This window comes from Sorex fumeus, unplaced genomic scaffold (genome assembly GCF_029834395.1).
Source record: "Sorex fumeus unplaced genomic scaffold, SorFum_2.1 ptg000098l, whole genome shotgun sequence".
In the NCBI taxonomy this organism is placed as follows: Eukaryota; Metazoa; Chordata; class Mammalia; order Eulipotyphla; family Soricidae; genus Sorex; species Sorex fumeus.
The window spans coordinates 85,635,475-85,662,027 of NW_026606155.1; the positions used below are offsets into that span (position 1 = coordinate 85,635,475).

At 46.6% G+C, this 26,553-nt stretch overlaps 1 protein-coding gene and 1 non-coding gene across 2 annotated transcripts; one reads left to right on the forward strand and one right to left on the reverse strand.

Moving 5' to 3' along the window:
- Positions 1–180: 180 nt before the first annotated feature.
- On the forward strand, positions 181–26,553 carry NUSAP1 (nucleolar and spindle associated protein 1). The gene is made up of 11 exons (XM_056133553.1): positions 181–296; positions 7,566–7,634; positions 11,668–11,811; positions 12,088–12,250; positions 13,178–13,282; positions 14,558–14,667; positions 16,660–16,838; positions 20,898–21,055; positions 23,570–23,686; positions 24,537–24,642; positions 26,188–26,553. The coding sequence occupies exons 1-11, from the start codon at positions 201–203 to the stop codon at positions 26,276–26,278; spliced, it is 1,338 nt and encodes a 445-aa protein (XP_055989528.1). The 5' UTR covers positions 181–200; the 3' UTR covers positions 26,279–26,553.
- Positions 8,035–8,141, reverse strand: LOC130042147 (U6 spliceosomal RNA). Its single transcript, XR_008795121.1, has one exon. It is a non-coding gene; the product is annotated as a U6 spliceosomal RNA (small nuclear RNA).

Sequence of the window (26,553 nt, forward strand, 5' to 3'; positions counted from 1 at the left end):
GAGGGAAACCAGGCTTTCCTATTGGCCAACGTCCCGAAAGCGACACTTTGGACCAATAGAAGCGTAGCATTCTCAATTTAAACTCTCTTAAAAAAAAATTCCGGCCGGGTAAACGCTTACGGTGGCGGTGGAGTTTTGAACCGCGGCGCGCTTCTGCGGCTGGCGCGGCTGTTCTTTCCAGGTCGACTGCATTGCAGAACATGATGACTGTCCCTTCGCTGGAGGAACTGGAGTCCTTCAAATACAGTGACCTGCAGAACCTGGCCAAGAGTCTGGGCCTCCGGGCCAACCAGAGGGTATGGCCTATGGGTGGTGGACGGTCGCGGGCGGAGGTGAATCTTCAGCTTGCAGTAGACGCGGGGCGGGGTCAGGGAGGAGGCAGCGGCCACCCCGGCGTGAGGCTGGGCTGGTAGATTTGTTTCACAGAGGGTCTTTCTAGCTGCAACACAAAAAGAGATCCTGTTTTTGCCTTGTTTTGAGGTTGATCTTTCAGGATCTCTGAAGGATGAATGTGGACTGTTTTAATTGAAAATACTCTGATATTTTTCTGGGCATTAACTAGTGAACGCAGCCCCAGCAAAACGAAGTAATTACAGCAAAATTGTAATGCCAGTAGTCGGGCAATTAAGGAAAGAATTCTTTGGCTTCTGGAAAACTCCAAACAGTAGTACTTGCAAATCTTACCAGTGTCCAAAATCTCTTCCTACTTTATTAGGGACCTAAAGAAAGAATGTAAAAGTCCACCCTCGTAGGTAAAATGGCATAATTTAGTCGTGATTTCAGTATGACCTTTATTTGCAATGATGTTGTTTCAATAATGGTAAGGTCTTTGACTCCGAAACTGCAGAATTTTGAGAGAATTGCGGAGATTCATTTTGGAAGTGTTTTACTTTTATTTTTGTTTGATTTGGGGGCCACACCCTTTGATGCTCGGGTGGTACTTGGGGGGCCATTGAACCAAGGGTTCATCTACAGATTGATATTTACGCTGACTTATGTTTAAATTAGTCATCATGTGTTTTTTTAAATGGCTTAAAATGTGTTCAAGTACCCCTTTCAGCGGAATGATAGGATGCTCTTGAAGTTATTTCTGATTTGAATCGTTTGTTTTGCTTCTTTTTTGTTTTGTTGTTTGTCTTGATTTTGGGGTCACACCTTGATGTGCTAGAAGCTACCACCTCACTCAGCTCAGGGGCCTCCCAGTGGTGCTCTCGAGACCATTGCAAGGAATGTTCCTTAACCCTCTGAATTGGTTGTTTTTGTTTTTACTTAATTTTCCTTTTTTGTTGTTGTTTTGGTTTGGGTTTTTTGGCCCATACCCAGCAATACTGAAGTCTTACTCCTGGCATAACTGCAGTGATCTGCATTCAGGGATCACTGAAGGGGCTCAGGTGCCGGGCATCTAGCCTGGATCATTCACCTGCAAGACAAGTGCCCTACTCACTGTGCTATAATTCCAGTTCTCTTTTACTTGTTTTTACTTTTTATTGGGCTTCGGGGGGGGGGGGGGGGGTGGAGTGTGCCTTTACATTTGATTGATTGTAGTGCTTGCATCTTCAGTTGTGTTTTCACACACGCTCACTAGGGCCACAGCTTTTAGTTGTGCTAGTGCACTCTCTGAGAGGGGGACCAGACCTAGTGCTGTAGGAATGGCCCTCCAAGAACTTGGAATGTGCTGGGGGATTGAACACTGCCCCCGATTTGCTTTGCCAGTGAGCTCCTCCCACCCACCCTTTTAGTTTTTATAGCATTAAAAACATACCACATTTTATGTAAGATATCCTGTATGATTATTCAGAATTATAATGTACAACTACCCCATCCCAGTACTAGAATAATGTACCAGAGAATTACAGTGGAAATTTCCTTAGTTCACAGCTCTGAGTGATAATAAGGCCCCAGAACTGCTTAGAATAGATCTCTAAAAAATTAGTACAAGGTAGGGTTTTTTTGTTTTGTTTTTTTTTTAGGGTTGGGGTTGGGGACTTGGGCTCACTCCTGTGTTCAGGGCTGACTCCTGGCTCTGTGTTCTGGGATCTGTCCACGCAGGACTCTCCAGCCCCAAAAGCACCACCCATCATTATTGAGGCATCTGATCTGGAGTTCTAATTAATCACCTACCTGTATTTATAGAAGCAGCGTAGTATATAGATCTCCCAGTCTTTACATATGCTGTGTCTACACAGCATAGTATCTGACACACGGCTGGTGCAGAGGGCCAAGGAGATGGCTTGGTGAGCTGGAGTTTATGCTTTGCAGCAGGAGCAGTTGGACCCTGAGCACCACCAGAAGTGATAGGAATAACCCCTGACCCCCACCTGCTGTGACCCAAAAGCAAATAAACAAAAAAAAAAAAATGTGTTGAGAAGCATGTTTCTCAAATAAATTTGACCCATGTAACCAATTATATAGAAAAACAATGAGAGGACGCCAGAGTGATAGAACAGGGGTCAAAGTACTTGCACATTGCCACCCAGTTCAATCTCCAGCACCCAAAACAAAGATAAAAACAGGGAGATGGCTCCCAACGGACTAGTGCACATGCTTGATACGGGGGCACCCCACCGGTTTCATTCCCAGTAATAACATGGTTCCCTGCGCACAGCCAGGAACATCCACCCAAAATCCCACAACAAAATGAAAGGGGCAGGAGCCATAGTACATTGGATAAGGGCACTTGCCTTGCATGAAGCAGACCTAGGTGTGATCGTGGCACCACATAGTCTCCCAAACACTGCCAGGTGTGGTCAAACCCAACACCATCCCCCAGAAAAAGTTAACAAAATTAAATTGCAATAAGCAATTTAGTAAGAGGACCAGGCTGGTGGGCATGCTTTGCATGTGGGAGTCCTGGGTTCGATCCCTGGTGCCACATGGTTCCCAGAGTACCACCGGGCATAGCCCTAAAACAAAAGTTGCAACAGTTGGATCACAGTCAAGATAAATTTAGAAGACAAGATGTTCTTTTTTTTTTTTTTAAAGACTACCCTAAGGGGCTGGAGAGATAGCACAGCTTGCCTTGCACGCAGCTGACCCAGGTTCGATTCCCAGCATCCCATATGATCCCCAGAGCACTGCCAGGAGTGATTCCTGAGTGCAGAGCCAGGAAGGGTGTGATCCAGAAAGCAAAAAAAAAAAAGACTACCCTAAGAGAAAGACAAAAATGAAGGAATCAAGTTACAATATTTACTGTAGGATTGATGAAAGGGGCCTTTATTTCCTCCCTTCTTCCCTCCCTTACTGTAAGGGGACACTGGCACTATTTTCACTTTCTTGCCTGCCCCTCCCTCCCTGGCAACATTCCAAGTCTGATTCCAAGACTAGCCAAAAACCCCAGCCCCACCTGTACCCACCCAGCTGCAGGAAATCACTGCCTGCTGTTGGCTGAGCTTCGTTTCAGCCCAGGACCATGAATCGTAGCGAGCATCTGTCTGATTCTCCTACATTCCCTGGGTTATTCACTTTCCTGTCTTTGAGCAGATGGTTCTAGGCTTCTCAGATTGTCTTCCTTCTCTCCTGAACTGTGGACGCCATCAGCTGCCAGTGGCTGTGAAGGCCCGGTGCCTGCTTCTGCCTGAGAGAATCAGAGGCTGTGTCTGAGGCCCACCCACCCCCTTTCTCCAAGGCCCTAGTTAGTGCTAGAGCCACTGTCGCTTCTGCAGTTCACTCCTCTTCTTCCGGGTTCACTTGTCTTCTGCTGGCTTATTTCCCTTATGCATTCCATCAAGACTTCTGCTGCTGCTGGGGTCACACTGAATAAGGGGGTTCCGTGCCAGAGATGAAAATCAGGACCATATATTTGAACTGTATGTGTGCTCTATCCCTGAACCACACTCCTGTGCCCATGAAAGCAAGTCTGAGTATCATTCTTTTTTACAAAAATCAACCAATCCTGGGGGCTGGAGCAATAGCACAGCGGGTAGGGCGTTTGCCTTGCATGCAGCTGACCCGGGTTCGATTCCCAGCATCCCATATGGTCCCCCGAGCACCGCCAGGAGTGATTCCTGAGTGCAAAGCCAGGAGTAACCCCTGAGCATCGCCGGGTGTGACCCAAAAATGAAAAAGAAAAATCAACCAATCCTTCCCGTGCCCCCATGTCTTTGTCAACTGCCGGTTCTGTTCTTTCCATCAGTACTGGCTCTCTCTGCCCCTCCCCCCCATCTTGCTGCCCTGCTGCAGTGGGCAGAATTGAGAGCTCAGACCACTTTGCCTCCCCACACTGCTTTGATATTAGTTCTTTCCTATTGTTCTTGGTCATCTTTCTAGTCTCCTTTGCTGGTTCTTTACCAAACCTCTAGAAGTGGGTGCCCAGCACTCTCACCTTGGGCTCTCAAACGGTGCTTTCTCCCTGCTGATCCTTTTGTTGTTACTGTTTTGGGACCACACTGATGATGGGACTTACTCCTTACTCTGTGCTTCTAGTTCACTCTGGGATGCTGGGATCGAAGGAGTCAGCTGCATGCAAGACAAGCACCCTACCTACTGTGCTATCACTCTGGGCCCAGTGCTCAGGGCTTACTCTTGGCTCTGCATTCAGGGATCACTCCTGGATTTACTTACTCAGGAGACCATATGGGATGCTGGGAGTCAAACCAAGACTGGCTGCATGCAAAGGCATGTGCCCTACCTGCTGTCTCTCATTTCATTCATGCATTCATCATCCTGTTATTCGTCGATTGCCTCGAGCAGGCCCCAGTAACGTCTCTTTCATCCTAGCCCTGAGATTATATTCAAGGCTCTTTAGGAGAATGAGACCCATCATTGTTACTGGTATTTGGCATATTTGGTACGCCAAGGGGAGTTTGCCAGACTGCCCTGTGGGCAGGCTACATTCGATAGCCTGCAAGTTTGTCCAAAGTAGGAATGAGATAATAAGATGTCATAAAAAGATGTCTCTCATACCCAGTTGTTTTTGTTTTGAAGTCATACCCAACAGTGCTCAGGTCTTAGTCCTGGCTCTACTCTGGGATCGCTCCAGGTGGGGTTCAGAAAACCATAGGGGGTACTGAGGATCGAACCTAAGTTAGCTATGTGCAGGGTACGTGCCTTACCCACTATACTGTACTATGCTGTACTCTAATCTATTCCCTATCACTGTCCTCCCGTTGTTCATCGATTTGCTCAAGTGGGCCCAGTAACGTCTCCATCGTGAGACTTCTTGCTACTGTGTTTGGCATATTGAATATGTCATGGGTAACTTGCCAGGCTTTGCCCTGCAGGCTAGATACTCTCGGTAGCTTGCCCGGCTCTCCAAGAGGGGCGAAGGAATCGAACCCGGCCTGGCCGGGCCAGCTGCACGCAAGGCAAACGCCCTACCATTGTGCTATAGCTCCAGCCCCAATCTATTCCCATCATTTTAAATTCATGTGGAACCAATCATTCCCAAATCCTCAGGACCTTGCCCCACACTAATGACGCCTACATTTAAGTGACTCTTAATAAGCAGAATCTGGCATAACATTAAGATCTCTTCCTTTCCTGGTTAATGGTTAGTGGTTCTGCCCATTTTAGATCCTTTGCCCCCTCTCTCCTTATCAGGCTATCCCCTAAAGAAGCCTAAAGTCTGTCCTCAGCACCCTCCTCAACAGTGCTCTGTAATCTCTTCACACCTAATCTCCTTACTTTATCTGTTCATATTATTTGAAGAATTATTTGAAACTTAGAATGTGCCATCTTTCTTCTCAGTACTCTCTTCCCATTTAAAATAACGTCTATGGGCCTGGGAGTAAATTAATTGAGACTGCATGAGAGTTAAGTTGCATGCTCTGCATGTGGAGGGACCAGGTTCAGCTCCTTAGCACTACATGTTCCTCAAACCCCTGCTAGTAAGAGCCCCTGAGCCACTACCAAGTGTGGCTCTTCACCCCGCAAAAATTACAAAAATAAGCGTATAAAACCTGGGGTCCCAGGAATGAGTCTGGTGAGAAATGCTGCCTGGCAGTTGTAAGGCTGGAGTTGCCTTCCTAGAGCAGCCCTATTGCTTGAGACCCACTAGCACGGAGGCAGAGAGTACAGTCTCCCTCCAGAGCACAGCTTCCTGTGCATGCAAGCTGCGACCAGGAAGGATGTAAGAGCCCCCAGAGTGTGTGGAGAACACTACAAGTGCGTCCCCTACAAGCACCACAGCCAGGCTTGTGCACACTCCCCAGGAAGGGGGGAGTAAACTAATTGAGTTAAAAAGATGGGGGGGGGGCCTGAAGCAATAGTACATGTCCGACCCGTGTTCAATCCCCAGCATGCCATATGGTTTCCTGAGCACTGCCAGGAGTGACCCCTGAGCACTGTTGGGTGTGACCCAAAAAGACAAAAAAAAAAAAGGATCAGAGGAAAGGTAGTACATTTGGCCAACCCCGGTTCAATCCCCAACACTGCATGATCTCAAAGTACCACCAGGAGTGGCTCCTGAACACCCCTGGCTATGACCCAATCTTCCCAGCACATAAAAGGATAAAGTAAAAATCCATTCTCCAAGTATAATATGAGATATTTGGTTTGATCCCGAATTGGAAGAAATAAACAGCTAAAGTTAGAGATAGTCAAGGAAATTGGATATAAGGGCTACATATCAGAATGATAAGAAATCTTTGCTTTCCCATGGGAAAAGGTTAGAGATTATGTAAGAAAATATACCCTTTCAGATGATATGCCTGGCATATTTAGTACTAAAGCATCATGACGCCAGGATCTTATTTTCACAAATTTTGTTTTTTCAGGGCCACACGTGGGAGAGCTCAGGGTCACTCCCGGTTCAGGAGAATGCAATGCTGGGCATCAACCTTGGCCTCAGCAAGTAGGGCCTTTGCCTTGCATATGGCCAGGTTCTATCCCTGGCATCCCATATGGTCCCCGAAGCACCTCCAGGAGTAATTCTGATGCAGAACCAGGAGTAACCCCTGAGCGTTTCTGGGTGTGACACTTCCCCCCAAAAAAGAGTAAACCTGGGCCTCCTGTGTGCAACACATGTGCTCAGCCTTCTGAGCTTCCTCCCCAGTCTATTAATTTAAAATAATTTTGTGTGAAGTACATATCAATAGAGAATGTATTGTTTAATCTACTAGTTGTTTAATCTAAAGGCACATATAAGAGTGTTTGTGGACAAAATTTTGGGGGCTGGAGTGATAGTACAGCGATAGGGCGTTTGCCTTCTGTGCAGCCAGCTCAGCTGAGCCGGGTTTGGTACCTTCGCCCCTCTTGGAGAGTCCCGCAAACTTCCGAGAGTGTCTCACCCACACAGCAAAGCCTGGCAAGCTCCCCGTGACATATTCAGTATGCCAGACACAGAAACAACAAGTCTCACAATGGAGACGTTACTGGGCCCACTCGAGCAAATCGATGAGCAACGGGAGGACAGTGGCAGTTGACAAATTTCAACTTTATTTTTTGTTGTTTCTGGGCTCACTCCTGGCAGGGCCTGGGGAACCCTCTGAAGTGCTGGTGACTGAACTAGAGTCAGCTGCATCCAAGACAAGCTCCTTACCCGCTGTACTATGTCTCCAGCTCCTGTTCAGTGTCTCTTTATTATTTGGTTTTTGGTTGTACTGAGAGGTTCTTTAACTCCCCTGCAGGCAGACAAGTTGTTAAAAGCCTTGAGAGCCCACCTGGAACAAGAAATAAGAAAGGAAAAAAAGAATCAGGTAAGTAACTTTTTTAAAATTTTATTTTCATAAGATTGTTCACATTAACTGATTACATTCAATATTTCAACACCAATCCTACCACCATTATTCTTTCCCACCACCATTCAAGCCTGCCTGCCACAGGCAGATTCTAGATAATTTGTTTTCTATTGATTATTATGAATATCATTAAAGGTCTCGTGGCTCCTGGAATTCTAAATATGTAAATGATTGGGGTCCAGAGACAACTTTGTAAGGAGCTACTCCATTTTGAGATTCATTTGTGAGTCTCTGGATCAAAGCCTGTGGTGCACTTCTTTTTTCTTTTTTTTTTTTTAATTTTTATTAGTGAAACACCATGAGGTACAGTTGTAGACTTACAGATTTTTGTGCTTGGGTTTCAGTTATACAATGATCAAAAAATATGGAACGCTTCACGAATTTGCGTGTCATCCTTGTGGAGGGGCCATGCTAATCTTATCTGTATCGTTCCAATTTTAGTATATGTGCTGCCGAAGTGAGCACAGCCTCTGGCCCAGAGGCAGCTTGTGGGCATGACTGCCAGGACCCCAAAGGGGCAGGGAGATGGGAAGGGATGAACATCTCCTCTGCCATGTGGCCTGGCGTCTTCAGTGCCTGTTTCAGCATACCTGGGTTTTTCTTCTGGAAGTTTGTGGCCACCGGGGTTCATCTGAAGTGGGTGGAGCTGAGACAGCCCCATCTGAGGAGTCCTGGTGAAATCGGATTGGCTTGGGTCCGGGGAGATCTCCGGAGAGCTGCCGTCTTCCAGGTTTCACTGCTGCGTCTTGTAACTTTTTAAAATCACCTATTAACTATAAATAGCAAAGCAATCATATTTTATTAATGTTAAGAATAAGTACCTGGTAACTTAAGAGGAGCTATTTTGCTGATTGATTTATATTAGTTATTGGGTTGGGGCTGGAGCGATAGCACAGCTGTAGGGCGTTTGCCTTGCACACAGCCAACATGGCCGACCCGAGTTCGATTCCTCCGCCCCTCTTGGAGAGCCCGGCAAGCTACCAAGAGTATCTCGCCTGCATGGCAGAGCCTGGCAAGCTCCCCGTGATGTATTCGATATGCCAAACGCAGTAACAACAAAGTCTCCAATGGAGACATTACTGGGCCCGCTCAAGCAAATCGATGAACAACGGGAGGGCCTTTATGGCTGTTCTCAGGGCTTACTCCCGGTTCTGTGCTCAGGATCACTCCTGGTGGGGCTTAGGAGACCAAAAATATTGCCTGGGATTGATCTGGGGTCGGCTGCATGAAAAGCAAGAAATACTTAAGAATTTTTTTCTACCAAAGACATCATGATTGGTAACAATAAATCTTTTTATGATAATTGTTCCTTATAATGGTGTACCTGCTCATGGCAAGTCATCTCTTGGATAAGATGCCCTCACTCAGAGGTTACTTGGTCACTGGGATTGTTGAGATGGTTGAAGGGGGAGGAAACTACAAAAATAAAAGTCCTTGATTCTTATCTATTCTATTTGTTTTGGGGTCACACCCAGTAGTGCTCTGGGGTTAACCATATGGGATGCCAGGGATAGAATCCAGGTTGACCAGGTGCAAGGCAAATGCCCTACCTACTGTATTATAACTCTGGCCCATCCAGTCTCTTTCTTTGTGCTTTTACATTCAGCTTTTTTTTTCTTTTTTTTTTTTTTGGTCACACTCAACAATACTCGGATTACTCCTGCATCAGGAATTATGTTCAGGGGCTGGAGCAATAGCACAGCGGGTAGGGCATTTGCCTTGCACGCGGCCAACCAGGGTTCAATTCCCAGCATCTCATATGGTCCCCTGAGCACCGCCAGGGGTAATTCCTGAGTGCAGAGCCAGGAGTAACCCCTGCGCATCGCCGGGTGTGACCCAAAAAGCCAAAGGGGAAAAAAAAGGAATTATGCTCAGGAATTACTCCTCAGTCCTCAGGGGACCATGTGGAATACCTGGGATCAGATCCGAGTTGGCCACAGGCAAGGCAGATGTCCTACCCGCTATACTATCATTCCAGCCTCTACACTTGGCATATTTATTTTAAACTGTGACTCTCAACTCAAGATGTACAGGGAGAACTTTAAAAAATATTACTATATTGGCAACCCAATCCCATGTCCTGGTCACCTTCAGCGGTAGGATCCAGACACCATAGTGAAACAATTGAAAAGTTACCACATAGCCAGGTGCTTCCCCCTCTTCATGCACAGAGTAGCAGGCTTCTGCTGCCATTTTCGGATTGACAGGTTAGACTAGGGGTGCACCTCAGTTTAGAGCACTGTCTACCCTGGGTGACATCGTGGGCACTGGGGGGAAATAAGGGGCTGGAAAGATAGCCTCATACTCACAGCGGGTAGGGTGTTTGCCTTGCACGTGGCTGACCTGGGTTCGATTCCCAGCATCCCATATGGTCTCCCGAGCACCGCCAGGAGTAATTCCTGAGTGCAGAGTTAGGAGTAACCACTGTGCATCGCCGGGTGTGACCCCCCCCCCCAAAAAAAATGAAAAACAATAACAACAGCAACAAAAAGATAGCCCCATAGACTAAGAGTACACTTTGCATTGGAGGGGGGCCCTGGTTTGATTCCTACCACTGTAGAGTGCATGGTTCATAAGCTAGGAGTAGGCCCCCTACCATCACCAGGTATAGACCAAAACAAAAATTTTTTAAAAATAAATACCTAACTAAAAAGAAAAGATAATGTCCCTCAGAAGGCCTTCCTCCCACTCGTGATTATATATTCACTCATTTTTTTGTTTCTAGCACTTCTATATTTAAATCTTCAATCTATCTAGATTTTATCTTGGTGTGAGAGAATGATCATTTCATCACCTCCCCCTCACCAAATATATTTTAAAAGAGTTAATTTGAGTTCTCAGCCTTATGTATGAATAAGTAATCTACCCATCCCCACTGCCATGACATATGATGATCGCTTCTCTAGGATGTTCGGGTACCTGTACCCATTTTATGATCTTTTCGTTTAAGACAGTTCAGTCTTACACAGCACCTTATTTTGATTGACAAGTTACTTTCGATTCTCTCAGCCTCAATTTTGTCATCTGTGAACTGGGGTTAGTATCAATATTTGTCTTATAGACTTTGAGGAATAAGTGAAATAATTTGTGTAAATACCTAGCCCAGTAAAGTTGTAATAATAGCTGTATTTATGCATAGTGCATAATGTATGTTCAATCCAATAATGTACTTCTAAGATAATCTGAATGCTTTCTTAGTCTATTGTTTTAACTTAGATTATCACATCTTATTGTCTCTTATTTTGTTTGGAGGCCATAGCAGGCAGTGTCAGGGCTTACTTTTGGCTCTGCACCAAGGGATCACTCTGGTGATGCTCAGGGGACCATATATGGTGCCAGGGATCAAACCCAGGTCAGCCTCATGTAAAGCAAGTGCCCAACCCTCTGTACTATCGCTCCCGCCCATTTCTTTTTCAATGGTCAGTTTTTGTCTTTGTCTCTGATTCTTTGCTAGATCATTCTCTTTTTTTTTTTTTTTTTTTTTTTTGTCCTCCCAATCAGAAGGCCCTGGGACCCTGCTTGATGAGTTGTAACCAGTTCGGTGCAAGAGCCTGAGGATTCAGTGCTGCTCAGGCCCTGCTGTGCCAGGGATTACATAGATAATCCCAGGATTCTTAGGGGTCTTCAGAGCTACACTTTGCAATGCCGGGGTTGGGGCACAGGGGACCATATGGTAATAGGAATTGGACCTAGATGCACCCTAACCACTGCACTATCTCCTTGTCTCACTACTGAAACATTTTTGTTTGCTTTTGTTTTGGGGCCGTACCCAGCAGTGTCAGGGGATACTCCTAGCAGTAATTGGGGGACTATATGCTGGGCATTGAGCAGCTGCATACTAGGCAAGCACCCTACCTGCTATACTATACCCTGGGCCCCTAGGCAATTTTAAGTGATATTTTGATGTGTCTGGATATTATTCAGATTACCTCTGCCTCATTCTAAGTATCTTAACTGCACACATGGGACAGATTGACGTCTCTCTTTTCAGGATGAAAGTCAGACTCCAGCAGTCTCTTGCGAAGAGATGCAGGTACAGATCGGGGCTCAGGAACAGACAGAGAGGGAGCCGGCAGGCCACATCACCAAAACCAAGAGAAGAAGGAGGACTCTCTACATCCCCCCTGACCCACAGGTGATGCGGGGTGCAACTGAGCATCGCCCACTGGTGCTAAGCCCCTCAGAGTCTGCTCAGTGCCCGCTGTGCCATTGGCTCCATGTGTGACGCTGCTGCTGTGTGTCTTGACCGCTAGTGGGTGTCAGGAGAGGACCAAGTCTGCCACTCGGAAACCACCATTCGCCTCCTTTCCTTCTCTAGTCCTTTCCCCCTCAGTTTCCAATCTGTTTTTGGAAATCAGTGATTACTTCTCATTCATCACTTAAGTCATTTGTTTCCTTTTCATATCTGCAGCAGGATATTTCAGAGACGAAAACAAATGATCCCACCGGATGTCCGAGTCCGAATCCAGAAGAGCCGGGAGACCTGGGGCTCAGCACTGTTGTGAAGACTACTCCCCCATACCAGACGTGCAGGGAGGAGAATGTTGTGGCCTCAGGGAAAGGAGGAATAGCAGGTAGCCCCAGAGCTGAAGAGAAATTCTGAGTTGGGGGTTGCTGGAGCCTTCTGTGTCTGCCACTCCTCACTCTTGGGCCAGGGCCCCCTCATTGGATGCTCGGGCAGGGCCATTTCGGTTCAGCCTCTCATCAGCATGGAGCTGCCTCTCTATAATGGCCTGTATTCCCCTGTGGGGCTCACCAGTCTCTTCCTCATCTGTCATCGCAAAGGAACCCCAGTTCAATTACATTAGGTTAGGGACCACCCTCCTGACTTCTTAATAGGATTCTCTATAAAAACCGCATTTCTAGGGGTCAGAGAGATAGTGCAGCAGATAAGGTGCATGTGTTTCCCACAGCAGAACCGGGTTTGATCCCTGGCATCTCATCTGGTCCCTTGAGCACCACCAGGAGTAATTCCTGGGTGCAGAGCCTCGAGTAAGCCCTGAGCACTGCTGGGTGTGCACCCCCACCCCCCCCCCAAAAAAAAAAGCAACAAAAGAAGGAAAGAAAATGACCATGATGGAAGGAGGGGTATTTGCAAACTTTAGATATACATGATTTCAGCTAAAAAGAGCAGAAACAAAACAAGCAGAAAGCAAAGGAAGGGTGTCAAAATGCTGAGTTTATCTTAGGTGGTAGGATTCTGTAACTTTATTTTCCTATTTATAACAATCACAGGTTTATAGGGAAATTTCTGGAAGCAAGGTGCCTTGCATTTCTAGTATCTTTATGTAGCTTGTGTACAGAAAGCACAAAACTTCTGTTTAAAAAAAACCTGAAATTTCTGCTGTGAGTTAAAGTTGGAGCAAGGTTCAAACTAACTCTGCTCTTTATACACCGTTTTTCCCAGCACCTTGGCAGAGACTTACTTGAAAATACTCTTACAAACATTGACTGGGAATTTTCTTTTTCAAGTTTTTCATTAACTCTGTCTTTGGATTCAGGTCAGGAAGGTTCAAAGGTACCCTCAGGAAAAAAGAAGCCTCTCAACACCGAAGGGTTTTCTAAATCTGGAGTAAAGAAAAGAACTGCTTGCACAACCACTCCAAGTAAGTGTTGCCCTGAAGGAATGCACGGGAGAGAGCCAATGTGGGAGAGGCACCGGGTTGGATGGGGGTGGATGCGGGGCAAGAGCTCTGTGCTAGGACTGCAGCTCACAACTGTCCTGGCGTTTTCTAGCTGCAAGATTCTGGGCAGTGATTTATCCTCAGTAAATCTGCTTCCTCCTTCAAAGTTGAAATAATTATAATATCTATTGCATCATCTTACTAACTAGAGGGAATAAAACTATTTTCCCACTTAATTTTTTCCCCAGGTTTTTTGTTTTTTGGGGTTTTTTTTTTTTTTTTTTTTTTTTTGCTCTTTTGGGTCACACCTGGCGATACACAGGTGTTACTCCTAGCTCTGCACTCAGGAATTACTCCTGGCGGTGTTCAGGGGGCCATATGGGATTCTAAGAATTGAACCCAGGTCAGCTGCAAACAAGGCAAATGCCCCACCCACTGTACTATCGATCGAACCCCACCCCCACTTTTCCTTGTTTTTTGGGTTTGCTTGGGGGTCAAACAGTAGCACTCAGGCCTTACTCCTGTTCCTGTTTCTGCACTCAGGGATCACTCCTGGAGGTGCTCAGGGGATCATATGGGGTGCTGGGGATTGAACCCAGGTCAGCATGGTGCAAGGCAAGCTCCCTACCTTCTAGACTATCGATTGCTCTGGCCCCACATTTTTTCACTTTTGATTAACAATAGCAGATCTGAGAATGAATGTCAAGCCATTGATACAATGACTTCCTTGTGATAAGTTTCTCTCCCCCACCCATCTCTTCCTTCTTCCCTTCCTTCTTTCCTTTTTCTTTCTTTTTCTTCCTCTTTATCTCTTTCTCTTTCCTTTTTTTTTCTTCTTTGGCTAGTCCTCTGTGCTCAGGAGTGATCCCTGGTGCTGCTTGAGGGGACCATGTGTAGTGTCCAGGACCAGCCGCATGTAAAGCAAGAACCTCTCCAATTGTACTGTCTCTCTGACCCTAAGTTTCTTTCCTTTTCAGTAAGATGAGAAGGAAGAGAAAGACTGTCTCTTCTTGATATGTAATTTCTCACTATTTTGTATTGATGGAGTTTTGCTTGGCACATAGAATCTTGACTAAGTCTTAAATATTTGTAGTAGCCCTAAGCACCACTGAGTGTTCAACACACCCCCCCAAGAAAAATAATAATAACTCAGAGGTGAGAATAAGTATTAAATTAACAGGTAAGATGAAGGGAAAGATGAATAAGGGTAAATTAATTGTCTTATAATTAATTTGTATATTTTGGGTAACATTCTAGACTTTAAGAAACTTCATGAGGCTCATTTTAAGGAAATGGAGTCCATTGATCAATATATGGAAAGGAAAAAGAAGCATTTTGAAGAACACAGTTCATTGAGTGAACTGAAGGTACGCTGATAGAATAGTTCTTAATGTGACCAGGCTTTAATATGAGAGGCGAAAGGCATATTGCGCCCCACCAGGCAGTGCTCAGGGACTATTTCTTATTCTCTCCTTAACTCTCCTGATGGTGCTCAGGGACCATACATGGTGCTGAGGATCAAACCAGGGCCAGGAGTGACCTAAGCACCACTTGGTGTGGTCAAAAGATAAAAATATCTGTACATCTTATATTTAGTTTTACTACTTTTTGTTACATTTTCCTATATTAATCTTTAATCCACTTTTTTTCCCCACGTGGTATTGTCTGCTTAAGCTCTTCGCTAGAATAGGATTCGGGGGTGGGGGCAGTATGGGATCAAACCCAGGGCTCCCACATGAAAGGCATGCGCTCTTACCACTGAGCCACATCCCCACCCATAATGGGGTTATGATTTTGTTACTTGTTTTTTTGTATCTGGGCCACCCCCAGCTGTGGATCATATATTCTGGATCATTTTGGCAGTGCTGGGGGACCACATGGTGCTGGGGACCACTAGCATGCAAAGCATTCACTCCAGCCCATTCAGCTATCGCCTCAGCCTAGAATGGGTTTATTCATTTATTATTTGGGTTTTGGGAAGCTACTCTCAGTGCTCAGGGCCCCTGTGGTGCTGGGGATGGAACCCTGATCTCTAGATGCAAATCATATGCTCCAGCCCACTGCAGTCTAGTTTTTTATTTGGAGGGATCTTTTGTTTTTTGTTTGGGGCCACATCCAATGATGCTCAGCAGTTTCTCCTGGCTCCACGCTCAGGAATTACTCCTGGAAGTGCTTGGGGGACCATATGGGATGCTAAGGATTCAACATAGGTTACCCATGTGCACTGTACTGTTGCACCGGCCCCATGTTCTGTTTTGTTTTCTTTCTATAGAACAAACAAACTTTACAATTTGTGGGAAGGTGGAGACTTAAATTATTTGTAAGTTCCATGTTTGCCACTCAATGCCTCTTTTGCAGACCACAACATCCAAAGGGGGAGAGAGAACACAAGGGAATGCCCTGCCACAGAGGCGGGGGGGATGGGGGTGGGAGGGATACTGCGATCTGTGGTGGTGGGAAATGGGCACCAGTGGAGGGATGGGTATTTGATCATTGTATAACTGAAACCCAAGCACAAAAATTTGTCAATCTACGGGGCTGGAGCAATAGCACAGCGGGTAAGGCGTTTGCCTTGCACGCAGCCAACATGGCCGACACAGGTTCGATTCCCAGCATCCCATATGGTTCCCTGAGCACCGCCAGGAGCAGTTCCTGAGTGCATGAGCCAGGAGTAACCCCTGAGCATCGCCGGGTGTGACCCAAAAAAGCAAAAAAAAAAAAAAATTGTCAATCTACAACTGTACCTTCACTAATAAAAATTTTTAAAAAATTATTTGTAAGTTCCATGTGGGAATTATAAAATAGCTTCTTCCATGAATCTGTGAGTTGGGCTTGAAGAACATTAAGCCCAAAGGTGTCATTCTTCCAAGGGATCCACCTTTCCTTCTGGCCACAGTGTCTGTTTACCTACAGTCTCTCTCTGCTTGGAAGATGCCAGGCCTGGTGGTGAAGGCCCCTGGCCAAGGCTCTTGTACCAGCACAGCCAGAAGTTACACTTGTTTGTTTTTTTTTTTTTTTTTAATTTTGAGCCATACCTGGCGGTGCTTGGGACTTACTTCTAACTGTGTGCTCATCGAGCGCTCCTTGTGGGACTCAGGGATGGAACCCGGGCTGGCCACGTGCAGTGCCCTCCCTGTTGTCCTATCACTCCATCCCTGAGTCCAGAGTTACTCTTAAGTCAGAATTCCTCTCTGTCACAGGCAGAAAATGGCCCAGCCAGGCAGACAGGGGCCACAGGACAAAGCATTGAGGAAGGACGGGGGACGAGGTGAAAGATGGCACCCTTCCCTGTGCCTTGCCACTGAGACGAGTTTGCCTGCTAGGCTGAGTTGTAACAGGATGCTTTCCCCTCCCATTAGAAGCAGCCAGTCAACAAGGCCATGGTGGCCACTCCAATGGCCCAGAGAGGACGCTTCTCTGAGGCCTGCACGCCTGTCAGCCAGCAGCGTTCTCAGGGCCGGATCCACGCCCCCGTGTCTCGAAATACCTCATGTGTGAAGAGGTCAGGCAAGAGCTCGGCCACAAAAATGAACGTCAGGTAAGGAGTCCGTAGGGTTGGCCTCGAGTGGCTCCAAACTTTACTGCTTCCAATTCCCGTCTCATGGACACCAGCTATGGATCTTGTGTGGGTGGCAGGTTTGGGGGCCACATCCATGAAACTCAAGTGTTTTTCCAGTACTGTGCTCAGGGGTCACCTACAGTGGTATTCAGAGTTCAAGCAGTGCCAAGAGCCTTTTTAACCTGGGCTCCCACACGCAAAGCATGTGCTCACACCAGTTAGCTATCACTCCTGCCAGCATCAAATGTTTTTATTGTTGTTGGGTTTTTTTGTTTGGTTGGTTTTGGGTCTTGGTCCACATCCTATGATGCTCAGGGGTTACTCCTGGCTCTGTACTCAGGATTTACTCCCAGCGGTGTTCCATAGGGCTACTGGGGATTGAATCTGGGTGGCCATATGCAAGGCAAATGCCCTACCTACTGTAATACCACTCTGGCCCCTGAATCAAATGTTTTTATGTGAATGAAACAGGGATGGGAGACGTTAGTACAGTGGGAATGGCTCTTGCATGCACACTGCCAACCAGCTTTGATTCCCAGCACCACGTACAGTTTTTCTTTTTTCTTTTTTTTTATATATTTTTTTGCTTTTTGGGTCACACCTGGCGATGCACAGGGGTTACTCCTGGCTCTGCACTCAGGAATTACCCCTGGCGGTGCTCAGGGGACCATATGGGATGCTGGGAATCGAACCGGGGTTGGCCACATGCAAGGTAAACGCCCTACCTGCTGTGCTATCGCTCCAGTTTTTTCTTTTTCAGTTTTTAGACCACACCTGGCTGTGCTAAGGTATCACTCTTGGCAGAGCTTGAGAAACCATATGTGGTGCAGGGAATCAAACTGGTGTTTGCTATATGCAGGACAAGCACCTTACCCTGAACTATCTCTCTGGCCCTGACATCAGATGGTTTTTCTTAAATAATTTATATAATTACTCTGAATTACAAAATTATTCACTGAGTTCTAGAAGTGCAGTATTTAAGCACCAGTCCCTTCACCAGTATCTCCAGTTCCCCTCCCACCAAACTTCAGATGGTTTTTTAAGTTCTAACAATTTTCATGTTTTCTTTCTCCTTTTGTGGGGGGGTGGGGGAAAGGAGGTGAGAGATACATCTGGCAGTGTCCAAGGCATACAAGGCAAGCACCCTACATGCTATAGTAAATATAGTGTGTCTCCAGCCCCAGGTTTTGGTACTTAATTCAACTTTTTGAAGCTAATACTTTTTTTAAAGATTAAAGTACTTCCTGTTTGTTTGTTTGTTTGTTTGTTTGGGGGCCATACCCAACGGTGATCAGGGCTTATTCTGACTCAGCTCAAGGATCACTCCTGGCAGGGCTCAGAGAACAATGTGGAGTTCCAGGGACCAAACCCAGGTTGTCCACCTACAAGGGAGTTACTCTCCCTGCTATACTAGTGCTCTGACTCCTTGAAGCTTATCTTTTATAAGACAGAAGATAACATCTATATGACTAAGTCTTCATTTTATTAGTTTGTTAGTTACATGGCTACAGAGAAATGCAAAGAGAAATTTTTCTATTGACTTGAATATAAAAATTGAAGTTGAATTTTTCCAGGAACCCTCTCAGCATGGAATGATGTCTGCTTCTGGCACCCAAACATGGCCGAGGTGCCTCCTGCAGCAGAGCATATGAACTGTCTTTGTCGTTCCCCGTACCTGCCTCCATACACTCTCTCTCTCTCTCTCTCTCTCCCCCCCTCTCTCATACTCCAGTGTCCATCCCCTCTCCCCCGCTGTGTCCAGAGCTGTCTACAGTTCACAACCTTTCTCTCTCTTTTTTTTTAATGTAGGAGTACTGCTATTTATTCAGCCACTGATTAGCTGATTGAATTGTGTATGAACTCCACCTTACTTTTTTTTTTCATTTTTTATAATTTTATTTATTGAATCACCGTGAGAGCAGTTAGGGGGAACAGGCCAAGGCACAAAACCTGTTTCATTGTATGCAGTCTCGGTCATACAATGAAACACCCGTACCTTCACCAGTGCCCATTCTCCACCCCCAACAACCCAGTATACCCCCATCCCACACCCTCCCCCTACCTGTGGGGCAGATGATTTCCACATTGCTCTCTCTCTACTTTGATCACATTCAGTATTTTGACACCAGACCCACCATTATTATTTGAGATTTTACCCCAACACTCAGATCTGCTGAAAAGGCAACAGTAGACAATTTGCTCTCTATTGCTGGCTATGAATTACATATGATGTTGCGTGGCTGCAGTAGTGGCCACGCGATTTTGAATTTCCAAAATTTTAACACTTAAATCTGGAGGGATTTCTGCCAAAACCTGCTGGGTTCCGAGATTTGCTCCTGAGTCTCTGGGATTATGGCCGTTAAGTAGCTTGATCAGGAGCCAGAGAGGCAATTCGTGGGCGATGACTTGGGGTCTCGTTGGGATGGGGAGGACAGGACTGGCTCCACCCCCATCCCAGGAGGTCCAAAATGTCTTGTCACTGCGGGCCCAAACCTGACTGTCCAATGGCCTCTGGAGGATGGCGGCCACCGAGCCGCCTGGGGGAAGCAGGCGGAGGGACAACACCCTTTCCCCCCTGGGGTGGCCTGGCGACAGTAACCTACTGCAGGTTCCGGACGCATTTCTGCCAAAAGCCGCTGGATTTTGAGATTTGTTTGAGTCTCTGGGATCATGGCCGTTAAGCAGCTTGATCAGAAGCCAGAGAGGCTATTCGTGGGCAAAGACTTGGGTCTCGTTGGGTTGGGGAGGACAGGACCAGCTCCACCCCCATCCTGTGAGGCCCTGCGTGTCTCGTCACTGCAGGCCCAAACCTGACTGTCCAGTGGACCCTGGAGGATGGCGACCACCTGGCCACCAGGGGGAACAGGCCAAGGCACAAAACCTATTCCCGCCTGGGTTGGCCCAGCACCAGTAACTTACTGCAGGGACCAGAAGCATTTCTGCCAAAAGCCGCTGGGTTTCGAGATTTGTTTCTGAGTCTCTGGGATGACGGCCATTAAGCAGCTTGATCAGGAGCCAGAGAGGCCATCTGGAGGATGACGGCCAACAAGCCGCCAAGGGGGAGCAGGCAGAGTGACAACACCCTTTCCCCCCTGGGGTGGTCCAGCAACAGTAACCTACTGTGGGGTCCAGACGCATTTCTGCCAAAAGCCACTGGGCTTCAAGATTTGTTTCTTAGTCTCTGGGATCATGGCCGTTAAGCAGCTTGATCAGGAGCCAGAGAGGCCGTTCATGGGCAATGACTTGGGGTCTCGTTGGGGTGGGGAGGACAGGCCCGGCTCCACCCCATCCTGTGACACCCAAAATGTCTCGTCACTGCAGGCCCAAACCTGACTGTCCAGTGGCCCCTGGGGGATGACAGCCACCGGGCCGCCAGGGGGAACAGACCAACGCACAAAACCTATTCCCACCTGGGTTAGCCCAGCACCAGTAACCTACTGCAGGGATTGGATGCATTTCTGCCAAAAGCCGCTGGGTTTCCAGATTTGTTTCTGAGTCTCTGGGATCATGGCCGTTAAGCAGTTCAATCAGGAACCAGAGAGGCCATGCCTCCAATTATATAGCTGAGCTGGAGGTGGTTTGTGGGTGTGTCTCCCACATACCTAACTTTTGGCCGTTTACTTTCTTGGTAAACTTTGCCCTAAGTTTTTGGGATTTGGCCAAAGGTACAGCAGCAATTTTGGGGTATCTGGAAGTCTGAAGGCGCCATCAGGCTGCTGATGCACTCGCCTCACAGGTACAGATTGACCTGCTGGCGGCACCATACCCCCCACAACCTTTCTCTTAACACAGCTTTGCACTTTGCCAAACAACAAAATATGAATCTGTAGCTTCCAAATCCGGGAATAGGCATGGAAGTGGTTTGTATAGCATCCAGACTGTAAGTGCATGTCTGTTCTGTAAGGGAACATATAATACTCCTGTAACAGTATTTCTGGAGGCCCTTTTACTGGTGCTGGGCCTGTAGTTCTTTTAGAAGCTTGCCACCAGTTTACCTTGAGAATGTGCTGATGGCCCGTGTCCTACTGTCCTGTTTAGGTTTTCAGCCACTACTAAAGATAATGAGCATAAGCGTTCACTCACCAAGACTCCAGCCAGAAAGTCTCCCCTTGTGACCATGCCTTGGAGTACCTCAAAAGGCCAACCTGCACTTGGGACAAACAAATTAATGACCCCACGAAGGGATTCTGCTGTTGGTAAGAAGGAAAAAAAAAACTTTTGATTCATCTATAAACAATGTAACTCCCTTGAGTTAAATCTATTTCCTTTAAATACTCCATAAAACCAAAAACAAAATATCACTATAGCCTAGATGTCACTTAATTTTGTGGCGATGGGAAAATAGTATACCAGGTAAGGTGCTTGCCTTGCTTGCCACTGACCCAGGCTCGATCTCCACACCCCTTTCAGGAATGATCCCTGAACACAGAGCAAGAAGTAAGCCCTAAGCATCCCCAGGTGTGACCCCAAAACAAAAAGAAACCCCAAATCATTTCATGTCAGTAGAGTAAATGCTAGTGCAGCAAGCAAAACTGGTGCCTGCCTGACTGCTCAGTCCTGATCAGAGAACTCTGTGCTGGGGAGATTCTCAGATGACGGAGCAGGTGCTGTGTATGTGGTGGCTCTGGGTTACCTGCCTGGCATCACCTGGTCCTCATCACTGTCCTGCCCCTCGGACCGCTGAGTGTTGGCCCCACAGCAAAAACTACAAAACGAGGTTTGCAGGACTTGTCTCTGAATGAACCTGTAGGACTGACACTGGTGAGATTCCAGAATTCTTGGAGTAAGTGCTGTGCTCTGGCACTCAGGTTGTGCGAGCCAGGAAGGTCACCCAGGAGCTTTACACTCTGTTAGAGATTCGGGGACGTACAAGTACATTGATGGTCTTTTTTTTTTTTTTTTTTTTTTTTTTGCTTTTTTTGGGTCACACCTGACGATGCTCAGTAGTTACTCCTGGCTCTGCACTCAGGAATAACACCTGGCAGTGGTCCGGGTTCAATCCTGGGTTGGCCATGTGCAATGCAAACACCTTCCCTGCTGTAGTATCGTTCCGGCCCTGACAGTCATTTTCTATGACCAGGAAAACAGTAGCCATTTGAAGATTTGCCACAGCTCCCAAACTTACTTGCCTGCTTTCCCTTTTTTTTCTGAAAAGAAATCAATCCCTTGGCATCCTCTGAAAATCTTCCTTTAGATAGACACACAAGATGATAATACCTCCCAATTGCCCTGCAGACTAGTGCCCCTGAGGTTATTCCAGATCCTTCCCCACGGGGGCAGTATTGCCCACTTTGGGAAACCAGTTTAAAGCAATATAGTCGACAAAGTGAGGCTTGCTTTAGAATCTTATGTGTCAAAGTTCTCCTGAGAGTTCTATTAAGAGCCATGATTCCAGGGCCTGAGCAGTAGTACAGTGCGTAGAGGGTTTTCTGAGTGCAGCGCCAGAAGTAAGCCCTGAGCGCTTCCAGGTATGCCCCTCTCCCCCAAAAAAACAACCAAAAAAATCACTTTGTTTTTGGAGCCAGAGCCATAGCACAGCAGGTAGGACATTTGCCTTGCACACAGCCGGCCCAGGTTTGATTCCCAGTATCCCATTTGGTCCCCCAAGCACCGCCAGGAGTAATTCCTGAGTGCAAAGCCAGGAATAACCCCTGTGCATCGCCGGGTGTGATACAAGAAAGCCAAAAATTTTTTTTAAATTACTTTGTTTTTATTTTTGGGCCGACAGCTAGTTCTTGGGCAACCATGTTGTGTCGGGGATTAAACCCAGGACTCTTACATATAGAATTTATGTTCCAGCCCTTTGAACTGTCTTTGGCCCTAAAACTTCACATTCTGAAGTTATAGCCCTTTTTTTCCCTTTTGGCTCTTTTGGGTCACACCAAGTGATGCTAAGGATTTACTCCTGGCTCTGCAATTGAGGATTTCCCCACACACACACCGGCAGTGCTCAGGCAGACCATATCGGATGCGGGGGTCGAATTTATGTTAGCTGCGTGCAAGGCAAACATCCTACCAGCTGCTGTACTGTTGCTCGGCCCCTGCTATTACATACAGCCTTTAATAGCAACCACCATAGCCATGAAAATTCATTTATATATAATCAGATTCCTCACAGGATTTATATCTGTATTAATGTATTACTGCTGACAATAAATTATGAACTAGAATCATTAATGAATTATGGACCTGATAGTTGAATTTTTTGAGAGCAGCCGAGATTGGGCGCACAGCAGATAGGACATTTGCCTTGCACATGGCCGACCCAGGTTCAATTCCTCTATCCCTCTCGGAGAGCCCGGCAAGCTACCAAAAATATCCCACACGCACAGCAAAGCCTGGCAAGCTCCCCGTGGCGTATTCAATAGGCCAAAAACAGTAACATCAAGTCTCACTGGAGACATTACTGGTGCCCGCTCAAGCAAATCAATGAACAACGGGAGGACGGTGACAGTTGAATTTTTATTTTGGGAGGAATTGGACCAACCCAGCAGTGCTCAGGCCTTACTCCTGGCTGTCTGCTCAGTGATCACTCCTGGTGGGGCTCATAACTACACAGGGAGCTGGGGATTGAACCAAGGTCAGCACTTGCAAAGCAAGTGCCTTAATCTCTGTACTATTTCTCCATCCCCAAATTTTGGGTGTAAAAGCTTTCATTTTTGAATTAAGCCCTTATGGGTTTGGGTTTTATGTATCTGTCTTATTTTCAGTTTCTACCCCATTCAAGCGCGTTGCTGAGGCCTCAAATACTCCCGTCTCCCAGAAAAAACCAGTGTTTGATCTCAAAGCAAGTTTGTCTCGTCCACTCGGCTATGAACCACACAAAGGTATGTGTGTGTGTTGGTGGGGAGGGCTATACTGTATGCAAAAGAGTTGAGAATCAACTATTTTATCAATCAGAGCGCCTTTGCATGCAGGAGGCCTGGGTTAGATCCTTCGCTTCAAATAGTTTCCTGAGCACCGCTCGCTCGCTCTTGCTCTCTGTCTCTCTCTCTTTCTCTCCCTCCCTTATCTACTCCCCCCCCCACCCCACTCTTACTTTCTCCTCCCTCTCCCTCTCCCTTTCCCTCTACTCCCTCAAAGATAGACCTTCCAGAATCCAGAATGTTAACTATTACACCATGGAACCTTATAGTCAAAGACAGACTTCCAATCAGAGTCACTACAAATCATTCTTAAAGTTTTAGCCCAAATCAGGGAACTTGGGTGTTAATCTGTGCAATCTCTTGAATGAACAAATGTTTTCTTTGCAACTTTCAAAGGAGCCCAATCTTTCTCTCTGGAATACTTATTGGACTTACTGGACCCATGTCACTCTTGGGCACTAATCTTTCTTTTTTAAGTGTATATATGTAGGACGGGGGCAAATTTAGGCTACTCCTCGCTGTGCACAGGGGTTATTTCTGAGTACAGCTGGTTGTAGCCCCAAAACAAAGTGATATAATTTCCTAGTCTGGGGATATGGCCACAAGGGCAGAAGCGAATGCTTTGCATGGGAGCCCCAGACTGGATATCTGGGACCATGTCGTCCTTTGAGCACTGAAACGTGTAGTCTCTCCTTTCCCTCTCCCTCTCTCTCTCTATATATATATAATATGTATATATAGATATGATGTTATATATATGCATATATTTATATATATATATCTCTTAAATAGATCTTTATGTCTGTTTTAGGAAAGCTGAAACCATGGGGACAATCGAAAGAAAACTGTGTGAATGAACACATAAGCAGAGTCAGCCTCCACAAGAACACGTACAAACAGCCTCGCTTCAAGACCAGGTGAGAATGATGATCCAGTTCTAGAGGTCTCTTAGCTTTGAAAGATTGTATTTATATAAAAGCAGAGCCTCTGGGTTAACGGGAATCTCAGTAATGAGATAGTTTTCATAATGGGGACCAAAAAGATAGAACAATGGTTAAGGCACTTGCCATGCATGCTGCCAAGCCCAGCTCCATCCCCACTATCACAGGGCCCCTTCAGCCCCCTGCACTAGCAACAGAGCAGGAAGTAGCCCCCAAGCCTCACCATGTGTGCTTGAGGAAACAAACTTATATAAAACTTTGGATTTGGGGGTTTTCTGGGGGAGAGGGAGGAGGGTATATCTGGCTGTGTTCAAGGACCACTCCTGGCCCTGTGCTAAGTGATCACTCCTGGTGGGGTTCGAGGTACCACATGTAATGTTGGGGTTTGAACCAGGGTCTGCCATATACATGGCAAGTGCCTTCCCATTGTACAATCTCTCTAGCGACCAAGAGAGTGGAGATGAAATCACATGCTATATAAGCACATGTCACTAGGACCCTGCCACAGTGGATTCAGACTGACAAGGTTTGAGGTAGGGCCCAGGCATCTGCATTGTTTCCAAAGCTCAACAAGTGATTCAGGGGCCAGAGAGGTAGCACAGTGTGTAGGGCGCTAGCATTACATGCCACCAACCTGGTCTCAATTCCACACCACATATGGTCCCCTGAGCCCCACCATGAGTAAGCCCTGGTCATAAGCTGAGTGTGAATCAAAAATAAAAGAGCCTGAGAGACGGTACGGGCATATGGTGTTTGCCTTGCATGTGGCTGACCTGGGTTTGATCCTCAGCATCCCATGTGGTCCCCAGAGCCTCACCAGTAGAATTCCTGAGTACCGAGCCAGGAGTAAGCCCAGAGCACAGCTGAGTGTGTGCTGCCCCCCGCCCCCCCAAAAAAAAATAATAAAAGAAGTGCTTCAGAATGGGACCTCAACTCAGAGAATGCCGTCACCTCACAGTTCTCCCCAACACTGCATGGGGGTGTACCTTCAGACACCAGATCAAGTGCACAGGATGTGTAGATGTTAGGAGGTGGAAACCCTCGCCCTGGGGAAACTGGGCCTTGATCAGAGGCACGGGCCACTGGATGGACTGTAAAGTCTGTCTCCCTAAGTGTGCTAGGTATCAGTTTACATTGGATAACTTTGTTTTGGGTCACACCCAGCAGTGCTCAGAGCTTGCTCCTGGATTTATGCTCAGGGATCATTCCTGGCGGGACACGGGAACATATGGGGATCAAACCTGGGTCAGCCACATGCAAGGCAAGCGGCCTACCCCTATCACTCTGACCCTAATGCTAGTTTACATCGGGCCATCACAGCTAGAGAAGGTGCTCAAAGGACCAGAGCACATGTTTTGCATGCAGAAGACAAAGGTTCAATCCCCAACACCACTCATTCCTCCAAGCCTGGTCTCAGGACTGGCCCAAAACTCCACCAAATGTGACATTGGGCCAATGGTGAGTTTAAGATGCTCTGCCTTGGAGTCTCATGGGAGCATAACACGTCCCTGTCCCTTTTAGGGAGGAGCAGCGCAAGAAACATGAGGAAGAGCAAAAGGAGAAGAAAGCAAAGGTTTTGGCAGCTCGAAGAGGACTTGTGGCTAAAAATTGATAATCTTGTAATATTATGTAAATATTCTTTTATTTTGAACTTCTTGTAAATATTTTAGTGTTCTCCTTTTCAGTCACTAGCTATCTTTCTGCTCCTTGCTGGCATTGTATTGTGGGAATGGGCCTTCCATGTGCCACGGCTCTGAAAGAACATTCATTTCTAAAGACCACGAATCCTTTAGAATGGTTTTTATGTACGTCCTGATACAACTCCGTTTTCTATTAAGCCTTCTTCAGTAGTTTATTGGCTAGCACAGTCCTCCCGTTGTTCACTGA

Excerpts from the sequence above, each read along its gene's own strand:
- NUSAP1 (XM_056133553.1), top strand. The coding sequence starts at position 201 with ATGATGACTGTCCCTTCGCTGGAGGAACTGGAGTCCTTCAAATACAGT. Across the intron at positions 16,839-20,897 it reads GCCACAAAAATGAACGTCAG|GTTTTCAGCCACTACTAAAG; the intron begins GTAAGGAGTCCG and ends TGTCCTGTTTAG. Across the intron at positions 24,643-26,187 it reads CAGCCTCGCTTCAAGACCAG|GGAGGAGCAGCGCAAGAAAC; the intron begins GTGAGAATGATG and ends TGTCCCTTTTAG.